At 45.5% G+C, this 24,724-nt stretch overlaps 2 protein-coding genes across 6 annotated transcripts; both read right to left on the bottom strand.

The window, feature by feature from the left end:
* Positions 1 to 10,593: 10,593 nt before the first annotated feature.
* On the bottom strand, positions 10,594 to 15,661 carry DNASE2 (deoxyribonuclease 2, lysosomal). 5 transcript variants are annotated; one of them, XM_043979061.1, is made up of 8 exons: positions 15,550 to 15,661; positions 14,899 to 15,006; positions 13,971 to 14,139; positions 13,794 to 13,872; positions 13,313 to 13,474; positions 13,008 to 13,205; positions 12,531 to 12,841; positions 10,594 to 11,242 (listed from the first exon to the last, which is right to left on the bottom strand). In XM_043979061.1, the coding sequence occupies exons 2-8, from the start codon at positions 14,991 to 14,993 to the stop codon at positions 11,186 to 11,188; spliced, it is 1,071 nt and encodes a 356-aa protein (XP_043834996.1). In that variant the 5' UTR covers positions 14,994 to 15,006; positions 15,550 to 15,661; the 3' UTR covers positions 10,594 to 11,185. The 5 variants fall into 5 exon arrangements, with proteins under 5 accessions (XP_043834996.1, XP_043834997.1, XP_043834995.1 ...); XM_043979062.1 differs by lacking the exon at positions 15,550 to 15,661 and adding an exon at positions 15,172 to 15,453 and having other exon boundaries at positions 13,971 to 14,179; XM_043979060.1 differs by lacking the exon at positions 15,550 to 15,661 and adding an exon at positions 15,172 to 15,453.
* A 3,081-nt stretch (positions 15,662 to 18,742) lies between these two features.
* Positions 18,743 to 21,791, bottom strand: KLF1 (Kruppel like factor 1). The gene is given in 7 exon segments (XM_043975872.1): positions 18,743 to 19,491; positions 20,078 to 20,231; positions 20,234 to 20,557; positions 20,559 to 20,633; positions 20,635 to 20,784; positions 20,786 to 20,860; positions 21,568 to 21,791. Coding segments are annotated over 7 exon segments (939 nt in total). The 5' UTR covers positions 21,664 to 21,791; the 3' UTR covers positions 18,743 to 19,426.
* Positions 21,792 to 24,724: the final 2,933 nt, after the last annotated feature.

Genomic DNA, 24,724 nt, shown 5'->3' with positions numbered 1-24,724 from the left:
ACCATGTCCTGTGCTCTCCTCCCTATACTCTCTTTTGGTGACCTAATCGGCTTTTGTGGATTCGATGATCGTCTTTACACCCTATGACTCTCTAATCTACCCATTCAACCCTTACTTAGCTCCAGCTGCCCACTTCACCATCTGCCTGCTGGAATTTCCTCTTGGATGTCAGTCACATCAGTATGAACAAAAGGGAACCCATTACCGTTTCCTCTAAACCCAACCCTCATGTCTGGAATGCTCTCGTAACTCACCTCTGCCTCTTGGAAATCCTCGCTTTCCAAGTCTCAGCTCAAGGAGCAACTCATACATAAAGCCTTCCCTGATTCCGCCACCCCCCTCCCCACCACCAGTGATTAGTGCTTTCCCTTGCTTCCCCTTTGTATTCACCTCATACATACTATATGAATGCATATGTATGTATCATAAATTTCCATATATTAATGTACTTTTTGTATATGTATTATTCCCTTGTAAATACCTCCCCCTAGGATGGAAGCTCTTTGAGAGCAGGGATTGTTGGGTTTTGCCTCTGTACACCTGGCATCTAGTACAGTGCTCTACACATAATAAATGCTTAATAAATGTTTGCTGAATTAAATGGAACAAAACATCCCCAGTTCTTTCATCTGGCCCTCGAATGGCACAGTCTTCAGTCCTCCGCCATCTTGGTTTATCCCTCTTGGAATGAAGTCCAGTTGGTCATCTGGAGTCTCCAGCAGTCCTCACCCCCAGGCAGCTTTCTACACCAATCTTTTGAATACATCTCTCCTGCCCCTGTCCATCTCCTTTCTGGACTAAGTATCCCAGTTCATTCGGTTGATCCCCAAATGATTTCATTCTAGTTACCCTTTCCTAGATACTCTCTGCTTATTCTTGTCCTTCTTGACACAACCCATGGCTCTGATCAGGCCCCTGTCCCAAAATGTAACACTCAGAATGGGAAAGAACTTTTCAAAAAGGAAGCTTTATTGCTCCATGGTCTGTCCTAGCCCTGGACACTATTCCTCTGCTACTTACTCATATGACCTTGGGGAAGCCATTTGTGCCCGAGTTTCCTCATATATAAAATGAAGGGCATAGGGCTCAATTTTCTTTGAGGTCTAAATTAAATGATTATTAAATGTTTCATTGAAAATAGCATTGGGGAAGCTAGGTAGCGCAGTGGATAGAGCATTGGCCCTGGAATCAGGAGTTCCTGAGTTCAAATCCGGCCTCAGACACTTAACACTTACTAGCTGTGTGACCCTGGGCAAGTCACTTAACCCCAATTGCCTCACTAAAAAAAGAAAAGAAAGAAAGAAAGAAAAAAAAAAAGAAAATAGCATTGAGGGGCAGCTAGGTGGTGCAGTGGATAGAGCACTGGCCCTGAGTTCAAATCCGACCTCAGACACTTAACATTTACTAGCTGTGTGACCATGGAATACTATTGTGCTATAAGAAACAATGAACAGGCAGATTTCAGAGAAACCTAGAAGGACTTGCATGAACTGATGATGAGTGAGATGAGCAAAACCAGAAGAACATTATACACAGTATCATCAACATTATGTGTAGGGGCAGCTAGGTGGCGCAGTGGATAGAGCACCGGCCCTGGAGTCAGGAGGACCTGAGTTAAAATCTGGCCTCAGACACTTAACACTTACTAGCTGTGTGACCCTGGGCAAGTCACTTAACCCCAATTGCCTTACTAAAAAACAAACAAACAAACAAAAAAACATTTTGATCAACTGTGATAGATTAGATTCTTCTCACCAATACAATGGTACAAGAAAGTTCCAAAGGACTTATGATAGAAAAGGCTCTCCAAATCCAGAAAAAAAAAAAAAAGAACTGTGGAATATGGATGCTGATTGAACCATACTATTTCTTTTGTTTTTGGTGCTGTTGTTTTTCTTTTTTGAGGTTTTTCCTTATTGCTCTGATTCTTCTCTTATAACATGACTAATGCAGAAATATGTTTAATGTTATTTTATATATATAAAACCTATATCAGATTACCTGCTGTCTAGGGGAGATGGGGAGGGAAAAAATTTGAAATTGGAAATCTTATATAAACAAATGTTGAAAACTATCTCTACATGTAACTGGAAAAGAATAAAATACTTTTGTTTTAAAAAGAAAAAAAAGAAACAATAAGCAGGAGGATTTCAGAGAAACCTGGAAGGACTTACATGAACTGATGCTGGATGAGATGAGCAGAACCAGGAGAACATTGTACACAGAAACAGCAACATTGTGTGATAATCAAATGTGTTGGACTTGGGTCTTCTCAGCAGTGCAAAGATCCAAAACAATTTCTTTTTTTTTTTTTTTTGACTTCTGATGTTACTTTGATATTAACTTGAATAAAATAACCACAAAAACATTCTATTTGCTTCTACATCTCCTCCATGTTTTCTCTTACATGTTTTCCCTAATTTTGTTAGTGTTACTAATTCATTCAATAAGCATTTATTAAGCACCTAGTATGTGCAGGTCAATGTCCTATACCCTAGGGGTACAAAATAAAAATGAAGACAAAAACAAGACAGTTCCTGCCCTCAGTGAGCTTAAATTCTATTGGAAGAATATACACACATATGTCAATACAAAATAGAGTAATTTTGATGAGAGGAGGACATTAACAATTGGATGAGGGGCAGGAAGGACCTCTTGTAAGAAGTAACATGAGCTGAGCCTTGAAGAAAGACCAGGGTTGTAAGAGGCAGAGGTGGGGCAGGGATGAGAATAAGGGAGAGCTGAGGCAAAAGCAGAGAGGTAGAAGTTAGAATCTTGTGTATGGGGAGCATAATGTCTAAGGGAAGGATGTGATTGACATGACAGGTACCCAATAAATGTGTTGAATGAAAAAATTAGCATGTCAGATTTAGAGTGAAAAGAACAGGATCATCGTCATAGAGCTCACATCCTGGTGGTGGAGAATAAGACACATACATCTGGTCATCATATTATATAGGCTTCAGAGAGCTGTAAAACAAATGCTGAGTGAGATCGGGGAAAACTATCACACTTTGGGGGTTGCTGAGTAGAATCAGAGAAGACTTTCTAGAGGAGGCAACCTTTGAGTTGAACTTTCAACGATGGGTAGGAATCCACCAGGTAAAGATGGGGAGAGAGTATATTCCAGCACTAAGGAACAGTATTCATAAAAACACAAAGATAAGAGAACATAGGGTGTGTTAGGAAAACATAGTGCTCTAGTTTGACTGGAGTTCATGGATTTGAACAATATGAAACAAGGCTAAAAGGTTGAGGGGGTGGAGGGCTTATTTTGGAAGGAGTTTCAATTTTACTTGGTAGACAATAGGAAGCCATGGATAAGTCTTGAGCAAAGGAGTAACCTTACCAGATTTAGGTATGTGTCACAGAAAGATTCTACTGACGAGAGAATGAAGGATTGATTGGTTGGGACAGGAAAAAGTGTAGATGGGAGAGAGTGTTAGGAGATCCAAAACAATTTCAAAGAACTCATGATAGAAAATGTTCTCCACATCCAGAAAAAGAACTGTGGGTTCTGATTGCAGATTGAACCATACTGTTTCTACTTTGGGGCTGTTTATTTTCTCTTTATGAGGTTTTCCCCTTGTGTTCTGCTTCCTCTTTCACAATATGACTAATGCACAAATACATTTGATGTGATTGTGCATATAAAGCCTATATCAGATGGCTTTCTGTCTTGGGGGAGCAGGGAGGAAAGGGAGGTTGGGAGAAAGAGCTGGAACCAAAAATCTTATGAAAACAAATATTGAAAACTATCTTTGCATGTAACTGGAAAGTAATCGAATGCTTTTATGATTGAAAAAAAGAAAGAAAATAGCATTGAATGGAAATATAATCAACTAAACTTGGATAGAAACCATTTAAATTTTATTTCAATATATGATACTTTTTCTTGACAATTTTTCTATCACCCAAGGTTTCCATCAAGATTCTTTGTCCATTCATTGCCATTCCTTTTCCTCAAATATTAATAGTGTGCACTTGGTTCTTCTGTTTCTGCTTTTTTTTTTCTTTTTAAATTTTTCATTATTTCATTAGGGCTTCCCAAATTGCTTTCTATTTTTTATTCGTCGGTTAATTGCATTATAATATTCCCTTTTGGACAGCTAGGTGGCACAGTGGATACTGCCAGGCCTGGAGTAAAAAAGACAACTGAAGTCAATTCTGGCTTCAGACAGTTCCTAGCTATGTAACCCTGGGAGAGTCACTTAACTCTGTTTGCCTCAATTTCCTCATCTGTCAAATGAGCTGGAGAAAGAAAAGGCAAACCATTCCAGTATCTCTGCCCAAGAAAACTCCAAATGAGGTCATGAAGAGTCAGACAAGACTGAAAATTACCTGAACAACAAAATTGCCTATTACTTTTGAGGGTACCACCCTCCTCTCATCTTCATCCAGCTCCGAAACCTAGGTATCATCCTCGACTCCTCATTCTGTTTCATCCCCCATAACCAATCAGCTGTAAAGTCCTAGCTTTTCTGCCTTCCTAACAACTTTCATGTTCTCCCTTCTCTCCTCTGATACTTCCATCACAAAATGCCTGGATGTAAGAGCCCACTGATTGGTCTCCCTGCCTCTACTCCAATCCATCCTTCATTCATCTGTCAAATTCATCTTCCTAAGATAGCAAGTCTGACTGTAGCCCCCCCCCCGCCCCCCCCCCTCCTGAGCATTCAAGAAACCCTAGTAGCTCCCAATCATCTCCAAGATCAAACACAAAATCCTCTATTTGGCCTTTAAAGCACTTCATAAAGTGGTCCCTTCTTATCTCGTCTTCTTAGACTTTATTCCCCCTGTGATCCAGTGACACTGGCCTTCTCACACAGGATACCACTTACTCTGAAAGTTTTCCCCAGCTGGCCCTTATTCCAGGAATGCTCTTTTTCTTATCCTGGCTGCCCTGGCTTCCTTCAAGTTTCAGCCAAAGGACCACCTTCTACAAGAACCTTTCCTTCTCCTCCTCAATCTTAGTGCCTTCTCTTTGAGATTTTCTCCAATTTAACCTGCACACAGCTTAATTGTTCATAGTCACTTGCATGTCATCTCTCCCCCATTAGACTGTGAGCTCCCTGTGAACAGAGATTGTCTTTTGCCTTCCTTTGTATCCCTGGCACTTCATAGTAGGCGCTTAAGAAATGTTTAGGGGGTGGCTAGGTGGCACAGTGGATAAAGCACCGGCCCTGGATTCAGGAGTACCTGAGTTCAAATCCAGCCTCAGACACTTGCCGTTTATTAGCTGTGTGACCCTGGGCAAGTCACTTAACCCCCATTGCCCCACAAAACAAAAAAAAAAACAAAAAAAGCAAACAAAAAAAGGAAATTTTTAGGAACTGATAAGACAAATTATTCTCTCAGCACCCCTTCTACTTGCAAAATGGATTTTTTTAACCCACACGTCAAACTTAAACTTGTTTTTTTTTTTTGGTTTTGTTTTGTTTTTTGTTGAGGCAATTAGGGTTAAGTGACTTGCCCAGGGTAACACAGATAGTAAATATCAAGCATCTGAGGCCACATTTGAACTCAGGTCCTCCTGACTTCAGGGCCAGGGCTCTATTCACTGTGCCACCTAGCTGCCCCCCCCACACATCAAACTTTTTTTTCTCTATCAAAATTGATAACCTTATTGAATTTAGACCCATTAAATTTAGACCTGTAAATTTTTTTTTAATCCTTACTCTGTCCTCTTATGTGGTAGCTATTCCACCCAGTTTCATGTCATCCACCAATTTGATAAGTAAGCCATGATTTTATCCAAATCATTGAGAAAAATGATTAATAGCTCAAGTCCAAACACTGATCCCTGGGGCACTCCATTGGAGACCATCCAAGGTGAAATTGAATCATAAATAGCTACTACAATTATCTCTTCCACATCTCAGGGGTTGGGGTACAGCTCCCCTCAGATCTGGAAAATCTGTATAAAATTTTTTGACCCTCCCCTCATACCAGAGAAAAAATCTGAATTTCTTTCTTTCTTTCTTTCTTTCTTTCTTTCTTTCTTTCTTTCTTTCTTTCTTTCTTTCTTTCTTTCTTTCTTTCTTTTTTTCTTTTTTTTTTGTGAAGCAATGAAGGTTATGTGACTTGCCCAGGGTCACACAGTTAGTACGTGTCAAGTGTCTGAGGTCAAATTTGAACTCAGATCTTCTAGAATCCAGGGCCAGTGCTTTATCCACAGCCCCTTCTTTTTCTTTTATGTAACATTTATAATACCTTATTGTAAAATTTGGGTTAAGTATTTGGTCATGGGCTCTGTGTCTTCTGCATCTTCCATAAAACTCTCCCCAAATTCCCATTTAATTTCTTATGCCAAGCTGCAATATATCTAAAGCACAATGGGGAAAGTTGTGATGTGGAAGGAATAACTGTACACTTTCTATTTAGTCATTCAATTAGTTGTACAGGAACTACTCAAGTTGGGATTATACTTCATATTTTTTAAGGTCCCTTCTCATTCATAGACTCTTTTTTTTTTTTTTTTTTTTTTTGGTGAGGCAATTGGGATTAAATGACTTGCCCAGGGTCACACAGCTAAGTGTTAAGTGTCTGAGGTCGGATTTGAACTCAGGTCCTTCTGAATCCAGGGCCAGTGCTCTATCCACTGCACCACCTAGCTGCCCCCATTCATAGACTCTTAAATTATCACTCCATATGTCCACTTCCCATTCCTCACCTCCAGGGAAAATGATGGGTAGAAAGACAGAACTTTGCAGATATTCTAGGACCACCTTCTATGTAGCCATGACAATGTGCAGAGCAATTCCTGGACAGAGCTGTTATCTGAGCTGGACTGAAATGGAAGAAGTTGATGAAGAAGTATATTGGTCTTCCCTCATAACTCCTTTCGTTGTCTGAGAGAGCAGATCTATTCATCACCTCGGCCCCCTTCTACCAGTTTTTTGGTTAAAGCAAATTCCCAGGAAACTGATCAGGGGATATTGGGGATGTCTATTAACCCGTGGGGTATTATCTTCAGCATCCTATTACATTCATGTCATTCTCATAAAGATTTTATAGTGATGAGAAATGAATCAGTGACGGTCAGTCATTGATGGTGTTCCTCCCAATTACCATTTTAAGAAAAATAATCCTGGGGATAGCTAGGTGGCACAGTGGATAGAGCACCAGCCCTAGAGTCGGGAGGACCTGAGTTCACATCTGACCTCAGACACTTAACACTTACTAGCTTTGTGACCCTGGGCAAGTCACTTAACCCCAATTACCTCACCCCCTCCCCCCAAAAAAAGAAATCGTCATGATCCCTGTGCATCCTCTGAATTAGGAAGGGAAAGGGCCCCTCAAACACACTCTTTTTTTTGGCAATTAAATAGTGTTTTATTTTATTTTTCCAATTACATGTAAAGATAGTTTTCAACATTTATTTTTGTAAAATTTTGAGTTCTGGGGCAGCTAGGTGGTGCAGTGGATATAGCACTAGTCCCAGAGTTGGGAGTACCTGAGTTCAAATCCAGCCTCAGACACTTAACACTTACTAGCTGTGTGACCCTGGGCAAGTCACTTAGCCCCAATTGCCTCACTAAAAAAAAATTAAAATTAAAAAAAGATTTTGAGTTCCTAATTTTTCTCCCTCCTTCCCTTCCCCAAACCAGCAAGCAACCTGATATAGGTTATCCAGTACAGTCATGTTAAACATATTTCCACATTAGTCATGTTGTGAGAGAAGAATCAGAAGTAAAGGAAAAAAACACAAGAAAGAAGAAACAAACAAAAACCATCAACAACAAAAGTGAAAATAGTATGTTTCAATCCATATTCAAACTCTGTAGTCCTTTTTCTGGATGTGGAGAACATTTTCCAACATGAGTCTTTTGAAATTGTCTTGGATCATTGTATTGCTGAGAAGAACTAATTCTATCACAGTTGATCATCACACAATGTTGCTGTTACTATGTATAATGTTCTCCTGGTTGTGCTAACTTCACTCAGCATCAGTTCATGTAAGTCTTTTCAGTTTTTTCTGAAATCTGCCTGCTCATCATTTCTTACAGTACAATAGTATTCCATCACATTCATGTATCAGGCCTTCTTCAGCCAGCCTACCCCTCAATTGATGGACATTCCCTCGGTTTCCAATTCTTTGCCACCACAAAAAGGGTAGCTGTAAATATTTTTGTGCATGTAGGTCCTTTTCCCTTTTTGATGATTTCTTTGGGATATAGACTTAGTAGCTATTGCTGGGTCAAAGGGTATGCATAGTTTTATAGCCTTTTGGGCATAGTTCCAAATTGTTCTCCAGAATGGTTGGATCAGTTTACAACTCCACCAACAATGCTTTAGTGTTCCAATTTTCCCACATCCTTTCCAACATTTAACATTTTCCTTTTTTGCCATATTAGGCAATCTAATAAACATGAGGTGGTACCCCATAGTAGTTTTAATTTTCATTTCTCTAATCAATAATGATTGAGAAAATTTTTTCATATAGCTATAGATAGCTTTACTTTCTTCATCTGAAAACTGTTCATATCCTTTGATCATTTTTCAGTTGGTGAATGGCTTTTCTTATAAATTTGATTAAGTTCTCTATATATTTGAGAAATAAAGGGGGCAGCTAGGTGGCACAGTGGATAAAGCACCAGCCCTGGATTCAGGAGGACCTGAATTCAAATCCAGCCTCAGACACTTGACACTTACTAGCTGTGTGACCTTGGGCAAAGTCCACTTACCCCTCATTACCCTGCCAAAAAAAAAAAAAAGAAAAGAAAAGAAAGAAAAGAAATAAGGCCTTTATCAGAAACACTGGCTATAAATTTTTCCCCCTGCTTTCTGCTTTCCTTATAATCTTGGTTGCATTGGTTTTGTTTGTGCAAGAACATTTAATTTTTTTTTTTGTGGGACACTGGGGGTTAAGTGACTTGCCCAGGGTCACACAGCTAGTGTCAAGTGTCTGAGACTGGATTTAAACTCAGGTACTCCTGAATCCAGCTCTGGTGCTTTATCCACTGCGCCACCTAGCTGCCCCCAGAACATTTAAATTTAATATAATCAAAATGATCCATTTTGCATTTCATAGTGTTCTCTATCTCATCTTTTGTCATAAATTCTTCCCCTCTCCATAGATCTGAGAGGTAAACTATTCCTTCCTTTTCTAATTTGTCTATGGTATCACACTTTATGTCTAAATCATGTAAATGTTTTTGTCTTATTTTGGTATATGGTGTAAGATGTTGGTCTATGCCTAGTTTCTGCCATACTAGTTTCTAGTTTTCCCAGCAGTTTTGTCAAATACTGAGTTCTTATCCCAGAAGCTGGAGTTTTGGGGTTTATTAAATAGTAGGTTGCTATAGTCAATTACTACTGTGTCTTGTGTGCCTAACTTATACCACTCTATTTCTTAGCCAATACCAAATAGTTTTGATGGTTGCTCCTTTATAGTATAATTCTAGATCTGGTACAGCTAGGCTGCCTTCCTTTGTATTTTAAAAATTAATTTCCTTGATATTCTTGACCATTTGTTCTTCCAGATGAATTTTGTTGTTATTTCTTCTAGCTCTGTAAAATAATTTTTGGTAGTTTGATTGGTATGGCAATACTTCTTTCTTATTTTGTGGTTAGATTAATCTAGTTGTGAGAGGGGGAGGTTGAGGTCCCCACTAGAATAGTTTTGTTGTCTCTTTCTTCCTGTAACTCACTTAACTTCTTGAAGAATTTGTATGCTACACCACTTAGTGCATTTGTGTTTAGTATTGATTACTTCATTGTCTATGGTAAGATGCAGTTTCCTTTCTTATCTCTTTTAATTAGATCTGTTTTTGCTTTTGCTTTGTCTGAGATAAGGCTTGCTACCCTGGCTTTTTTTTTTTTCCTTCAGCTGAAGCATAATATATTCTGCTCCAGCCTTTTACCTTCACTCTGTGTGTATCTCTCTGCTTCAGATGTGTTTCTCATAAACAACATATTGCAGCATTCTGGTTTTTAATCCACTCTGCTATCTGCTTCTGTTTTATGGGAGAGTTCATCCCATTCACATTCACAATTATGATTACGAGTTGTTATTTCCCGCCATCCTATTTTCCACCTTGATTATACTTTTCTCTCTCCTTTTACCCTATCCCTCCTCACCAGTGTTTTGCTTCTGACCACCACCTCCCTCTATCTTCCCTTCCTTCTGTCATCCCCACCTCCTTCCCCCCCCCTCTTTTCCCTCCTACTTCTGCCTTGCTTTCTATCAGTGTCCCACCCTTTTCTTTCCTCTTTCCCCTCTTCCTTGTAGGGTAAGATAGATTTCTATACCAAACTGAGTGTGTTATTCCCTCTTTGAACCAATTCTGATGAGAGTAAGGTTGAAACGATGTCCACCCTTCCCTTCTTTCTCTCTATTTTAATAGATATTTTTGCCCCATTCTGCCTCCCCTTTCCTCTTCTCCCAGTACAATGCTTTTTGTCAACCCTTAAGCTTTTTTTATATCATCACATTGAAATCAACTTATACCCCATTCTTAGTCTATGTATACTCCTATCTGCCCTAATACAGATACAGTTCTCAAGAGTTGTAGGTATCTTCTTCCCACATCACACACTTCTAAAAGAGTATTTGCCAAGCCTCCATATTGATTTCCAACAGGCACAGAATACCATGTCTGGTCTAAAGATTTTATTGGCCACATTACACATCTTGTTGAGTAAACTTCTTTTGTTAAATATTATATTCACAAAACATCTTTTGCTAAATGTTTTGTTTACATGTCTCATTTCATCTTTTGTCTCAATTTATTTAAATACATCATTTTCTTCCAACCCCAGGTCTGAACCCCAACCAGACTAACCTGAAAAGAGGTCCTTGGAAAACAGAGTTATCTGTCACTGGACCCCTACTCAGTAAGTCAACAAGCATTTATTAAGCATCTATTATATCCCAGGCACTGTGGTAAGGACTGGGTATATAGAAAAAGGAGAAAAAAACAAAACAACCCCAATAACAACCCGGTGCCTGTTCTCAAGGAGGAATCTAATAGAGAAGATAAGTTGTTCAAACAAACCCCACACAGGATAAATTGTGATCAATCTACAGAGGAAAGGCACTAGAATTAAGGGGGATCAGGAAAGACTTCCCATAGAAGGTGGAATTTTAACTAGGGCTTTAAAGAAGGCAGGAAAGCCAGGAAGCAGAGGTGAGGAAGGAGAGAATATCAGTCTTGGGCGAGAGCCAGTGAAACGCTTGGAGTTAGGAGATGGAGTGTCTTGTTGGAGCAACAGTAAGGAAGTCAGACCCACTGGTTATCTAGGTACACAGAGAAGAGCAAGGGGTAAGAAGAGTGGAAAGGCTGGGAAGGGCCAGGTGATAAAAGGTTCTAGAGAGGAGTTTGTATTTGATGCTGGAGGTGCTGGGGAGCCACTGGAGTTTACTGAATGGTTTGGGGAGAAAAAAGTATCACTCCTAAACCTTCCACCACAGCAGAACCCACTCAAGCTTGAGTTCATACCTCTTAAAAAATCCAGGGTCGGCTCTGTGCCTTGACAAGGCAGGTGGAGGATCAACAACTACAATATTGTAGAAAGTGCATTAGATGCAATGGTACAGAAGAGTTCCAGGGAACTCATGATAGAAGAGGATCTCCAAATCCAGGAAAAAAAAAAGAACTGTGGAGTATAGATCCTTAATGAACCATTACTATTTCTTTGTTTTTGGTGCTGTTGTTTTTCTATTTGAGGTTTTTCGTCATTGCTCTGATTTTTCTCTTATAACATGACTAATGCAGAATATGTTTAATGTTTTATATATATATATATATAAGATATATATATATAATATATATATATAAAACCTATATCAGATTACCTGCTGTCTAGGGGAGGGGGGAGGGAGGGAGAAAAATCTGAAATTGGAAAGCTTGTATAAACAAAAGTTGAGAACTATCTTTACATGTAATGGGAAAAAAATAAAATACTTTATTTTTTAAAAAGTGTATTAGAGAGGTGAGAATGATGGTGAGATGAAAGAGGAAAGACTATTGTTAATGAGGGGGAGACAATCTAAAAAGATGTCCTGAAGGAAGCAGTATTTGAATTGGGTTTTAAAGAAAGGGTAGGGAAGCAGCTAGGTGATGCAATGGATAGAGCACCTGCCCTGAAGTCAGGAGGACTTGAGTTTAAATCCAGCCTCAGATACTTACTGGCTGTGTGACCCTAGGTGAGTCACTTAATCTCAATTGTCTCCAAAAGAAGGAGGAGGAGGATGGGGATGAGGATGAAGATGAGGAGGAGGAGGAAAAGAAAGGAAGGAAGGAAGGAAGGAAGGAAGGATAAGAATTCGGAATTCACTAAGGGAAGAGGTAGAGAGGGAGGACAATTCAGGCACGGGAAAATGTGGCAGAGACTGAAGAGTACAAGACATGCTGTTATGGGGCAGAGGTTGGATTATACATATCAGGGAGACTCCCAGTTATTTTATTCTCCCTTGCAGTAGGGGTAGATAGAGCATTCTGTGAGGAGTTGGGTCAAGGTTCTCTCTGCCTTCAATGACCCTTAACCTCAGACCTCAGCGGTTAGCAAGACTCAGATTTCCTCACCAGGGGCAAGAAGGCTTTCCACAGGGCAGGCATTTGGGAACAGAGAGTACCCCCACCACGATGCTCTTCTGCCCGGTTGCGGTTCAGGTCCCCTATGCAGGTCCAGGTGCTGTTGAGTGCTACACACCACTTGGCATGGTCATGGGTGGCAGTGAAGGCAGGCACAGCTGAGTCAGGGAAGGCCAACTCTACCACATTTAACACATGGAAGGGGCCAGAACAGTTGGAGGGCAACACGTCACTTGTTCTGGGCCAGAACTGGACGAACAGGTCACTTCCCAGAGCTCTGGTTAGCCAGCCCGAGTACAGGTCTGTGGGAGACAAGAGACTTGAGATCCTAGTCTTGACCCTACCCCAAACTGGCCCAAACAGCTGCAAATCTCTCTAGAACTTCCCTTTCTGCATCTATCAAAGGTGTGAACGGCCCTCATGGACTAGGGGATGGGGGTGGGGATCTCTGCTCCACCTGGGCCTCACCATCTTGGAAGTCATTAAACTTGGCGAAGCTCTGGAAGTCAGCCCCCCCTCTCGAGGTGAGGGTTACTCTTCGATTCCAGGGGCCCTTATCCACATGGTGACCTTTTGCAGCATGCAGTAGCTCCGGCAGGTCCTGGGCAAAGGTTCCTTCTAGCCTGTAGTCATATACCTGGGGATAGGTATAGGTCAGCTGTTTGCCTGAAAGGAGGACACCCAGAGGGTAGAAAAGGGAAAAACAGGTTAATTGCCTCCACACTCCCAGAGATCAGCCTTTTTCAAGTCCACAGGCACATCAGTAGGCTCACCAATCTCTTGGAACTGGCTATAAGTGAAGGTGACACAGAGCAGGGTCTGTCCAAACTTCCCAGCATTCGGGGGCCAGCTATAAGATAACTTAGCATGTGGTGGGAATTGAGGGACACTGTGGACCAGCCAGATGCCACCATCCCTGTTCAGAAGAAGCACACCTAAAACAGAAAGGGGAAAGCTCAAACAAAGAGACGAGGAGAGAGGGAGAGAAGCCAGAGTTCCTGGGGTCCCAGAAACTGATGGGGAAGATGAGGAAAACTGCCCAATCGAGAGTTGTCAGTGCTGCCCAGACACTTGCAGGAATGACAGGTAAGGCCAGCTTGGACATGGTTGGGGAAAGTTATGGGTCACCCAGGTCTCAAGGAGAGTGGGAAGGTCAGCCTGGGGCCAGGAACAGGGAGAAGAACAGGTCATTTAAGGACTGGAAATAGAGGCATACATCAATCCCAGATACAGAGACAGAAGATGGAGTCTCACCCTTGGTGTGTCCTCTGTTGGTGCTGTCCAAGCCTCCATTATCTGAGGGTGGCTGGTCATTGTACAGTAAGTAAGCCAGCTAAGGGAAGTGTAAGGCAAAACATGAGCAGGGTACTATGCTAGTTTCCCCTTTGTTCCTAGGCTTTTCTCCCTCAGGTTCCTGGCCCAGGCCCTCACCTCATTCAAGTTGCCTTGGTATAGCTGATTCATGGTCCGCCCCACAGCCCCCTGGGTGCTGTTGATGGATGTGGCACCCTCTCTCCAGCCCCCGCTATTCCCATCTACATACATGTACTTGAGTTCTTTCAAGTTATGGGGCAGGGCAGGTAGCTTGTAGGTCACGAACCTGGGGAGAAGAGAGGGAAGGAGGGAGGGAGAAAGGGTAGCTAGGGAAGAGGTGAGAGAAGTGGTCTGTGTTCAGGGTAGTATTGTAGAATTTAAATCTAAAAGGGAAAATATCTTATTTTGCATAGAGGGAAGAAACTAGTTCCAGGTCATAAAAGCAGGATTAAAACCCAGGTCCTGACTCCAAATCTAGCAACCATTTATACCCTAAAAGAAAGATTCCCTCAAGCACCCCACCCTAACCTTTCTAATCACCATTAAGTCAGAGGGACAGGCCAGAAAGAGGGTGAGAAGATAGGCAGACAGAAGAAGTGGAAAAGATAGAAAGACATGGGCTGTGGTCAGGCCTAGATGGAGGAGAGACAGAGACAGAGACAGAGACAAAGAGACACAGAGACAGAGAGACACAGAAACAGACAGACAGAGACAGAGTCACAGAGAGAGACACACACACACACACACACACACACACACACACACACACACACACACAGAGGCCATCGAGAATTATGGGGAAGCAGAGCTACCATGCGGGATCATAGATTTCAAGCTGAAAAGGACCTTGGAGGTCATTTATTCTCTCCCCTTATATGGGGAAACTGAGGCCCATAGCCCAGAATGTTCTTGCCCAACAACCTCCCAAAAGTGATATTCAGCTATAAACATTCTCTACTCAGCTCAACTGGCTGCTCTCTCCAATTGAAGCCTATGTGTGTGTGGGGCGGGGGGAGGGGGGGGTTGGGGGGAGCCTATCACTCACCAGTCCACAGGCTGTCCGTTGTCCCCATAGCAAGAGATCGAGGCGGCTGCGGCGGCGGCTGGCAGGAGCCCTGCCAGGAGCAGGAGGGCCGTCATGGGGTGAGGAGGTCTGAAACAAGAGAAAAGGGGCATGGCTGTCAGAGGTCGGGTCCCCACAATGCCCACAGTGCCCGAGTTCTGGCAGATCTGAGCGCCAGCCCTGGGTAGAAAGGAAGCTATGGGCCAGCTCTGAGAGGCTCAGCAGTGCGTGTCTGCTGGGAACCGGGGACCGTACCCGAAACCGAGAACAGGAGGCCCTCCCGCGGAGCACAAGACTTGGCCCTGGAGATCTTTCCCACGAACTCTCACTTCCCTAAATCACGCCGGCCCCTTGCAGTCTCTGAAGTGAATGGTCTCCGCCCCAGAGGGGGAGGAGAAAGTTCCAGTACCCAGGGCACGTCCCGGGATCCCGGAATCCCGGTCCCGCGGGCCCAGGGACCTTAAATCGGCGGGGGCAGCAACCGGAAAAGTTTCGGCTTTCCCGGGAAAGCTCCCAACGCCCCCCGCCCCATTCCTGCCTCCGCTGGACTGGCCCGCCCACGACCCGCCCACTGGATTGTCCAGCCAGAGTCTTCTTTTTGATTGGTGGGCGGCCGCTAGGCTATCTCACTACCTTGTGTCTTGGCACTTCCGTTTTTCAGCTGGTAAAATATGACCACTCCCTGCTGGCCCACCTGTGGAACCCACTGCAAGGATCCGGCTACGAAACGTTTTTCTGCCCTTCCGGGGACTGGATGGCCTCCCGAAGCCTCCTAGGGGTGGGGTGGAAAGTTGATCTTTGGCCAGACCTGCTGAGGCTTGGAGGCTTCGCATTTCTCTCCCTTCCAGGCACCTAGACGGGCAGGAAAATCTCGCGATGGGCACCATTTGGGTATCCTTTCTCAACCGGCAAGCGTAGATCTTTGGGACTTTGTGAAGGGAAGAGAGAGTTTAATCATCCCTTCCTCATCACTCTCCTTAGGGGTCTCCTACTTGGGATCTACACCCCCTGCAGTTGTTCCTTATTGCCTATCTGCCTGCCCATGTTCGGTCATGTTCCACTCTTCTTGACCTCATTTGGGGTTTTCTTGGCAAAGATACAGGAATGGTTTGCCATTTCCTTCTTCAGTTCATTTTACAGATGAGGAACTGATGCAAGTGACTTGCCCAGTGTCTGAGGATGGATTTGAACTCACCAAGATTAGTCTTCCTGATTCCAAGTCCAGTGCTCTATCCATTGTACTTAGCTGCCTACTAAAGTTAAAACTCCCTGCTTGGTATTTTAGGGCCTCCACCATCTCATTCCCACACCTACCTTTCATTCTTGTCTCAAATCATTCCCTAGCATAAGGTAGTAGAAAGATCCCTTGAATTTGGAGTCAGAGGCCTGGGACTTAAGTTGTGTCTCTGCTACTTACTAGCTCTGTGATGTGGGGCAAGTGACAACCTCATAGGGTCATAGATTTTTGAGGTAGAAGGAGCCTTTAGAGGTCATTTTATCTCTTTTTATAGATAAGAAAATATGCCTAGAGAAGTAAGATGATTTGCCCAGGGTTACCCAGGTGGCTAAGTTTTAGAGCCGGTATTTTAGACTCTATCAAATACAATGCCCTCCCCCATATACACCACACTTCCTCAACCGAAGATATTTTTGAGGAAGTAGTAAAACTGCTGAACACACAGAACCATCACAAAGTTTAAAGTCTTGAAGTCAGCATTGTAATTTATGCAAAGACAGTGTCATGGAGAAAATGAAAAAACCAAGTTAGTCCTGTACCATTAACACTCAGCTAGGCTCTCAGCTTCTTATCTGTCACTAGCGGTCTTTCCTCCTAGTGAACCTGAAATGAGCTAAGGCCTTCCTGGCCCCATCCACCCATCCCTGGAGTCTGTCCTTCACTTTCAGGATGGAACCCAAGGACAAATAAATAAGGACATTGGGAATGAGTACCTTCCCTGATCCCCTTTGTCACTCAGTAAATGTTTATTAAGCACTTTTTATGTGTCAGGCTGGGGATACAAAAAAGGGAAAAGATGGTTCCTGCTTTCAAGGGAGTCAGAGTCTAATGAGAGAGAAAACATGTACACACCTGTGTACAAACAAGCTACAGACAGGCCATATGACTTCTGTTAATAATGGCTTTCTTGACACTTCACACAATACTTTTAAAAACTATGCTATTTGGGGCAGCTAGGTGGCGCAGTGGATAGAGCACCGGCCCTGGAGTCAGGAGGACCTGAGTTCAAATCCGGCCTCAGACACTTAACACTTACTAGCTGTGTGACCTTGGGCAAGTCACTTAACCCCAATTGCCTCACTAAAAAAAAAAAAAACAAAAAACTATGCTATTTACTCTGTATGACTTGCCTTCTCTGGGCATCCTTAGGTTGGACTAGATGACTACTAATGCCCCTTCCAACTGATTCAACATTTGTGGTATCCTTGCTTCCTCTCTCCCCACCTCCCTCTTATCTATTCCCTTGCTCAGTACTTTTTCCTAAAATAGAAGTCTCACTATGTCTCCACACATCTCCTTCCCCACCCCTCATCCCAACTCAATAAGCCAGTGACTCTTTGTGGCCTCCTGGATCAAATATAAAACTGTCTGCTTGGTTTTTTGTTTGTTTGTTTGTTTGTTTGGGGTTTTTGTGAGGCAATTGGGGTTAAGTGCCTTGCCCAAAGTCACACAGTAAGTGTCAAGTGTCTGAATCCAGATTTGAACTCAGGTCCTTCTGAATCTAGGGCTGGTGCTCTATCCACTGTACCACCTAGCTGCCCCCTGTCTGCTTGGTTTTTTGGTGTTTTGGGTTTTTTTTTTTTGTGGGGAAATGGGGGTTAAGTGACTTGCCCAGGGTCACACAGCTAGAAAGTGTCAAGTGTCTGAATCCAGATTTGAACTCAGGTCCTTCTGAATCTAGGGCTGGTACTCTATCTACTGCTCCACCTTGCTGCCCATGTCTGCTTGGTTTTTAAAGCCCTTCTCAGCCTGGTCCATTTCTACCTTACCAGTCTTCTTACACTTTACTCCACTCAATGAATGCCATGGCCCAGCCATACTAGACACCTTGCTGCTCTTCTTGGCTGTCCCCCATGCCCAGAATGTTCTCCCTTACCACTTCTGGCTCCCAACTTCCCTGGCTTCCTTCAAGATCTAGCTCACCCAGCTTCAAGACCCTGGGGCCAGGGGTAACATCCAAAAGAGACCTTTCTTGGTTCCCCCCAAGCTGTTGTAGCCTTCTCACCATCACCTTCAAGTTACACAGTCTGAACCATGTAAGCAGATGGGTTTTTTGCGTGGTGTCTCACCCATTTGAATCTGGGCTTCTTAAGGGTAGAGACTGTTTTTGCCTCTTTGTACCCCTAGCACTTAGCCTGCCACACAATAGACACTTAATAAATGCTTGTTGACTTACTGATCTAGGATCCTGGGATCTACCTACCATATGATGTCTATGATTTATTATATGGCTAAATGTCTTATCCCACTACTAATTGTGAGCTTCAGCAGAGGCAGGTGCTGCCCCTTGGTTAGGCTTTGTAACTACTCTGGTGTAAGGCTTTCTGCAAACAGAAGGTGATTAATAAATGTTTGTTGAATGACCAAATGAGTGAGTGAATGAATGAATGAATGAATGGAGTCAGGCACAAAGTAAGGCTGGGACATCTTGGCCCAGAGTCTGAACATCCTGCCTGGGACAGTGAGGCATCTGTTGGGATCAGGGTCAGGTCTCCCTTGTCCCCAGCTCTGTTTCCCCACTCTTTGGTCCCCTGTCCCCGATGAAATCAAGTCAGTCCGAATCACTGAAAATTTATCCAAAAACAGCAAGGAGAAAAAGGCAGCTTTACAAAGCAGGCTGTGGGAAGCCCCGCCCAGGACTGTTCGTACACACATGTCAAGGAGCAGGCTAGGGCCAGTGGTGAGGGTGGGCTGGGGAACCTTAACCATTCACAGCAACGGGCTGGTGATCATGGGGGAGGGCAGCTACAGGGTTGGTGGAAGCCTGTGATCAGAGGGGATCCCTTCTGCTGAGCACAATGGGATCTGGAGGAGAGAGGGCAGAGGCATGGAGGCCCCAGCGACCAACAACACTCCCCATGGGTCCAATGCTGGGAGCTGAGGGTGACCCTGCTCAGGCATTGGCTGGTGGTCTCTGGCAGGACATGGCAACCCCTGGGCTGGGTTCAATGTCTCAGTCCATGTATCACTGGTGCTTCTGTTCCTGGGTGCCCTGGGTCTTGGCCAGGATTCTTCTGCCTGTCTCTGGCTTTGGCTCCTTCCATGATCGGGAGTGTGGCTCTGTCCAAGGTCTTAACCTGTGATTCCCTCCTTCTGTGGCCTATTCCAGGCTCTGCCTGGGGCTCCATCCCGTTCTTGGAGGTCAGGCTCAGCCTGTTGGGCCTCACAGGTGGCGCTTCATGTGCAAGGCGAGATGGTCTGAGCGGGAGAAGGCGCGAGAACACAGCTGGCACTGGAAAGGGCGTTGTCCAGTGTGCTTCCGGTAATGCCGGGTCAGCTCATCAGAGCGGGCAACTTCCAGCCACAGTCCTCCCAGGAGCAAGCATAAGGCTTCTCCCCTAGAGCGGGAAGGAGGTAGATCAACCCTGAATAGGGGGCATTGGGGAAGTCAAAAACCTCCCTTAAAACTATTTCTATTTGCCACCCTTGCCAAGGAGATAGATGAGGCAGTGCCAGGACACTCCAGCCCTACCTAGAAGGGAGGTCTGGGGCCTTGTCAATCTGCCTACATACCTGGTTCTCTCCACCCCCAAGTCTTTGAGTACCCATGGGCCTTCCTCTCTAGGTACCCATAGACAATGCTAGTTGAACTGCTGGACGTGGAGACATCACCACCACACACCACACACACACACACACACACATACACACAGTTGTGTCAATGACCACCAAGATGTAGGGACCTTCAAGGAAAACTAGTGACCCCATGTGTCCAATAGACCCATGCCCAATGACCCCAAGGGAACCAACATAGACCCCCCCCCCGCCCAGATATTCCCAGGTATAATCTATGACCTACCCTAGATGCAAAGCCCCACAAGAGAATAGTTATGAACTTCCCTTCCCCCATCAGAGTTTCACAAAGGTTAACCAATGATACTGGATGTAGAGGGCCCTCTCCCTCAGCTCTGGACTAGGCTCTTCCTGTGTGGGTTCTTAGATGGGCCTTGAGGTGGGAACTCTTGGTGTAAGTCTTTCCACAGCCTGGATGTCCACAGGTGTGGGCTGCCTGGCGCTTCCGTGCCCAAGGTCGGCGACTCCGCTTAGGCCTAGTGGCCTCATCCTCTGACTCAGGGGGGGTGCTGGGGGACCCAGGAAGGCCAGGGGCCCTGGCCCAGGGCTAGAACTTGGTCCAGGCTCTCTTCGATATAGCTGGAACCGGGCTTGGTAGTGAGGGGCTGGGTAGAAGGCAGGGTATGAACCCAGCAAGCCATAAGGTGTCATCACTGGAGCAGTAGGCCCAGTATATCCAGCCCCTGGCTGAGGGAATCCTCCCCCGCCATCTCTAAGACTGGAGGCTGAGAATGGGGGTAGCCCTGTCTGGGCTTTGAGACTGGAGCTAGGGCCCAGGGGCAAGGGATTTGCTCCAAAGGGCACTGCCTCAGTGGCTAGGGGCCGAGGGGCTTGAGCAGCCCCAGTTGGGTTGTTCTTTAGGATCCTGGAGCTCAGTGACAAAGCCAGGGCCCTCAGGGAACAGGCCCACAGGGATGAGCTAGGCAGAGCTCTGGCCCTGGCCCTGCCCTGGCCCAGGGAAGTTAGGTGAGGAAGAAATCCAGGTCCCAGCAAGGGTCATCCCCCTCTGCCCCTCTGTCCCCTTCAACTTGCTCGGGCCAGGGTCCTGGGTCCCGATGTTTCCTGCTTCATTTGGTAAGACCAGTGACTGGCACCTTGGAGCTCCAGGTCCTGAGCCTCATCTATTTGCCACCACTGCCAGGGAGAGGAGAAGATGAGGGCAGCGTCAGAGTACTCCATCCCTACTCAGAAAAGAGGTCTGGGGGGCCGTGGCAATCTGCCTGCCCTCCAGTCTAGGAAAGAGTAGGTCAGGCCTCAGGCTCCTGAGAGATATGCTTTCACTTTGTCTCTCCATTACCCAACCCCCTTTATACCCCCAACCACCAACCTGTGGAAGAGAGCATTCCTGGCCCCAGCACTGGAAGCAACAGATAAGACTGTTTCTAGACCCACATATTGAGATGGCAAGGGAGGTGGGGGAGCTGAGAACACGTGGGGCTTAGGCTGGCGGGAAGTCCCAAACTGTGCCTCAGTTTCCCACTTGGGGCTTTAGGGCCTTTTTCCTCCTTCCTTCTACCTTCCCCTGTAAGCAGGTACGAGAAGTAGTCTTGTATAAGCATATTTGCCCACACATACTGTCCCTAGAGGTCATTTAAAGACCCCCCCAAGGCAAAAAGGGGATGAGCTTTTTTGGCAACCCCCCTCTGACTCTGTGAACCATACCCCACCTACCTCGGGGGCTCAGTTTCCCCATAGTCCCATGCTTTATTTATCAAGCTCCCTCCCAGGCTCCTAGACCAAACCCAACCCAAACAAGGTTCATAAGCCCCCAGACAAACCCTACCCATGATCCCACTAGCCCTCTTCCCCTCCCATTCCCAAGTCCTGCCCCCCCTTTCCACCTTGTGGCTCCTGGTCTGTGTGTCCTGCAGGGGCCCCGGCCCCAGGCCAGACAAGTTGCTGATGGTCGGTAAGGGAAGCTCTGCCAGAGAGGCCATCGCAGCAACCAAATTTCTGCCCCCCAAGGTTCAGCCCTCTTTGAGCTCTTCTAGTGTCCAGCTCCATCTGGATGCAGGCTTTGAGGGCTTTGGGATCCTGACAGCTCAGCCCCTCTGCCTGCAGCTGATTGGCTGAGGGTAGAGACTGATAAGGCTTGGGGAGGGCAGCCCCAGGGTCACTATTTCTGCAGACAAACATATCTGTTCCTGGGGCTCATGCTTTCTCCCCCACCCCCTTCAACTTCCTCCCCCCCTGCCACTCTCTGCTTTGTCCACTGCCTGAGCATCAAACCTAGACCCAGGTCAAGGACCCCACCCCCAGCCCACACAACTCAAAGATCTTAACCCACGCCAAGATTTGCCCCACTCCGGGTTTCTGCCTTGTCCAGAGAGGGCCCCACGCTCACACCAACACCCAGTATCTGGGATCCTAGGACCCCAACCACACCCAGGCCAAGTTCTAGGTCAAGGATCTAGACCCAGAACTATACCCTAAGGTGCCATGACTTACCCAGATCTCTAGATCCAGAGTCCCCAAGACCCAGACTTCAAATGCCCAGCTGTCCCCCACACACACTTTAGACCAAGACAGAAGACTCCCATAGATGCAGCATCTAGGATTCTTCATCGCTAGTGCCAAGATTCCTTAGATCTAGGAACTCCTAGGATGACCCTCCTGTCCCTTCCAGGGCCAAACTTAGAACCACACTGGAGCAAGGAGGAGGCTTGGGGACAGAGCTTGGGAGAAGGCCCAAAGGAATCAAACAAAAGTCTTGTCCCATTCTGCCACCACTAGGTCTGGGGCCTGCTAGCCCCTATGTGCCCCCCAGGATGTGGTCAGAAAAGGGAAGTGGAAGTTAGACCTTTCCCTCTAAGTTCTGGACCTTATCAGACCTGGGGGAGGGGAGGGGCTTGGGGTTCCTGGGGCCTCCGGATGATTGTATTATAGGTCTGTGGGTCTTACCCTTAGCCCTTCTGACCTATGGGCTCCCAGAAGACAGGACTGGGCCTCACCTTCTCTGTGTCCCTATTTCTATATGACCCACACCTGCACAAAAGTTGCCAATGAAAGCCTGTTCCTCCAAGGAGCCTGCTTAGATTACAGTGCCCCAGTGGGTGATTCAGGGCCCCCACTTCAACTGGCCCATGTCTGTGACTGTGTGTTTATGCATTTGTCAGGAAGGAGGACAGAAGCCTCTAAGCAGGTACAGTCTCCTCTGTTGCCCTAGGGAGAGAGGGGGTAGGGCAACACCTACCCACTCCTAACCCTTGCCTCTTTATCTAGTCTCTCAGCTGGGCTTGAAGAGCTGGACGGTTGAGTCTGGATGTTCCGCTATCAGTACGTAGGCAGGCCGGGTGGTTCTGATTACATTGAGGGGCCACACAGAGGGATCAGCAGGTGTGGCCAGGCTGGGTGAGAGGGAGTGGGAGCAGAAGGGGAAGTTGACCCTTCACCCCCTGCCCTACCACCCTTCCTGCCCCAGGGTGGGGTTTGTCCCAGAAAGTCCCATCCCTGGTCCTGTCCCTGCAATGACCCCTCTGACCCCCTCACCCCACCCACAGCAGCCCTGATCCCAGCACCTCCTTTCATATGTACATATAGCATAGAGACTGGGCATGAACCCAACAGCCTGAATGGGCCTCAATCAAGACACTGGGCTAGGGGCAGGAACCCTGAGTCAAAGACCCTTCTCTCCCTGTAAAACCCTGCCCACTTATAAAATGAGGGGGTTGGGGACAGGTACATGGCACAGTGGATAAAGCATCAGCTCTGGATTCAGGAGGGACCTGAGTTCAAATCCGGCCTCAGACACTTGACACTTACTAGCTGTGTGACCCTGGGCAAGTCACTTTGCCCCGCAAAAAAAAATTTTTTTAAATGAGGGGGTTATGTTAGAGCAGTGGTGTCAAACACAAATAGAAATGGGAGCCACTAATCTCTAAGGGCAGCATATTGACTTAGTTTTAAAATGTAATGCTATCTATATTCTATTGTATTTTTATTTATGTTGTTAACTATTCCTCAGTTACATGGGGGGGGGGGCAGGGCAATGAGGGCTAAGTGACTTGCCCAGGGTCACATAGCTAGTAAGTGTCAAGTGTCTGAGACCAGATTTGAACTCAGGTCCTCCTGAATCCAAGATCAGTGCTTTATTCACTGAGCCACCTAGCTGCTCCTCCTCAATTACATTTTAAGCAGGTTAACCACATTCTGGAGTACAGGCAAGGCTGGGGGTTTGACAGCTCTGGAATGGTGGGTCAGTAAAGTCACTGATCTTGAAACTGTTTAGGTCTAGGCCTCCAAACCCCCTGTGTTGGGGACACCTCAGGGAGCTTACAGGAGCTCATCGTGATACAGATACATGGTCACATGCATTTACTCCCAATCACACAGAGGCAGAGCACATTCATATCAGTAACATACAAGAACAATTATACCCAGACACACAACATCATATACCCAATCAGTCACACCCACCAACAAAGATGCAGAGAATCCCACACTCATAAGCACATACAACTACAGATTCACAATCTCACACCCAATCATTCAGCCACCAATAACAATAAAATAGACAAGCATTTGTTAGGCATGTCTAAGGCACCCCCTCTTCTCTGTATGTATTCCCCACAACTCTCCTCCCTTCACCACCAAACACCTTGGAATAACTATCTCCGTTCTCTTTATGTCTGATTCCTCATCATTTACTTATTTCTCAACCTCTTGTAATCTGCCTACCAACCCTACAATTCAACTGAAACTATTCCCTTCAAGGTTACCAATGATCTCTTAAATGCTCGATCTGATGGCCTGGTCTCAATTCTCATCCTTTGTTACTCCTCTGCAGCTTGGGATGTGGGTGACTGCCTCCTCTTTCTACATACTCCCTCCTCTCTAAGTTTTTCATAACATTGCCTTCTCATGTTTCTCTCCCTAACTGTCTGACCTGACCACCCCTCAGTTTCCACTGATGGCTTATCAGTCACCTATGCCTTGTTCCCTTACCAGTTGGGCCCTCTAGACATGTCACTCTGGACATTGCATTGACTCTCATGCCTT

Source organism: Dromiciops gliroides, chromosome 1 (genome assembly GCF_019393635.1).
Source record: "Dromiciops gliroides isolate mDroGli1 chromosome 1, mDroGli1.pri, whole genome shotgun sequence".
Classification (NCBI taxonomy): Eukaryota; Metazoa; Chordata; class Mammalia; order Microbiotheria; family Microbiotheriidae; genus Dromiciops; species Dromiciops gliroides.
The sequence above is the reverse complement of the archived record's forward strand: the minus strand, read 5'-3'. Positions and strand labels throughout refer to the sequence as shown.

Coding starts and splice junctions, on each gene's coding strand:
- DNASE2 (XM_043979061.1), bottom strand. CDS start 14,993: ATGACGGCCCTCCTGCTCCTGGCAGGGCTCCTGCCAGCCGCCGCCGCA. Junction 12,842..13,007: donor GTTTAATGACTTCCAAGATG/GTGAGGCCCAGG, acceptor TGTCTCCCACAG/ACCTGTACTCGGGCTGGCTA. Junction 11,243..12,530: donor GGAAAGCCTTCTTGCCCCTG/GTGAGGAAATCT, acceptor CTGTGTACCTAG/ATAACCAGTGGGTCTGACTT.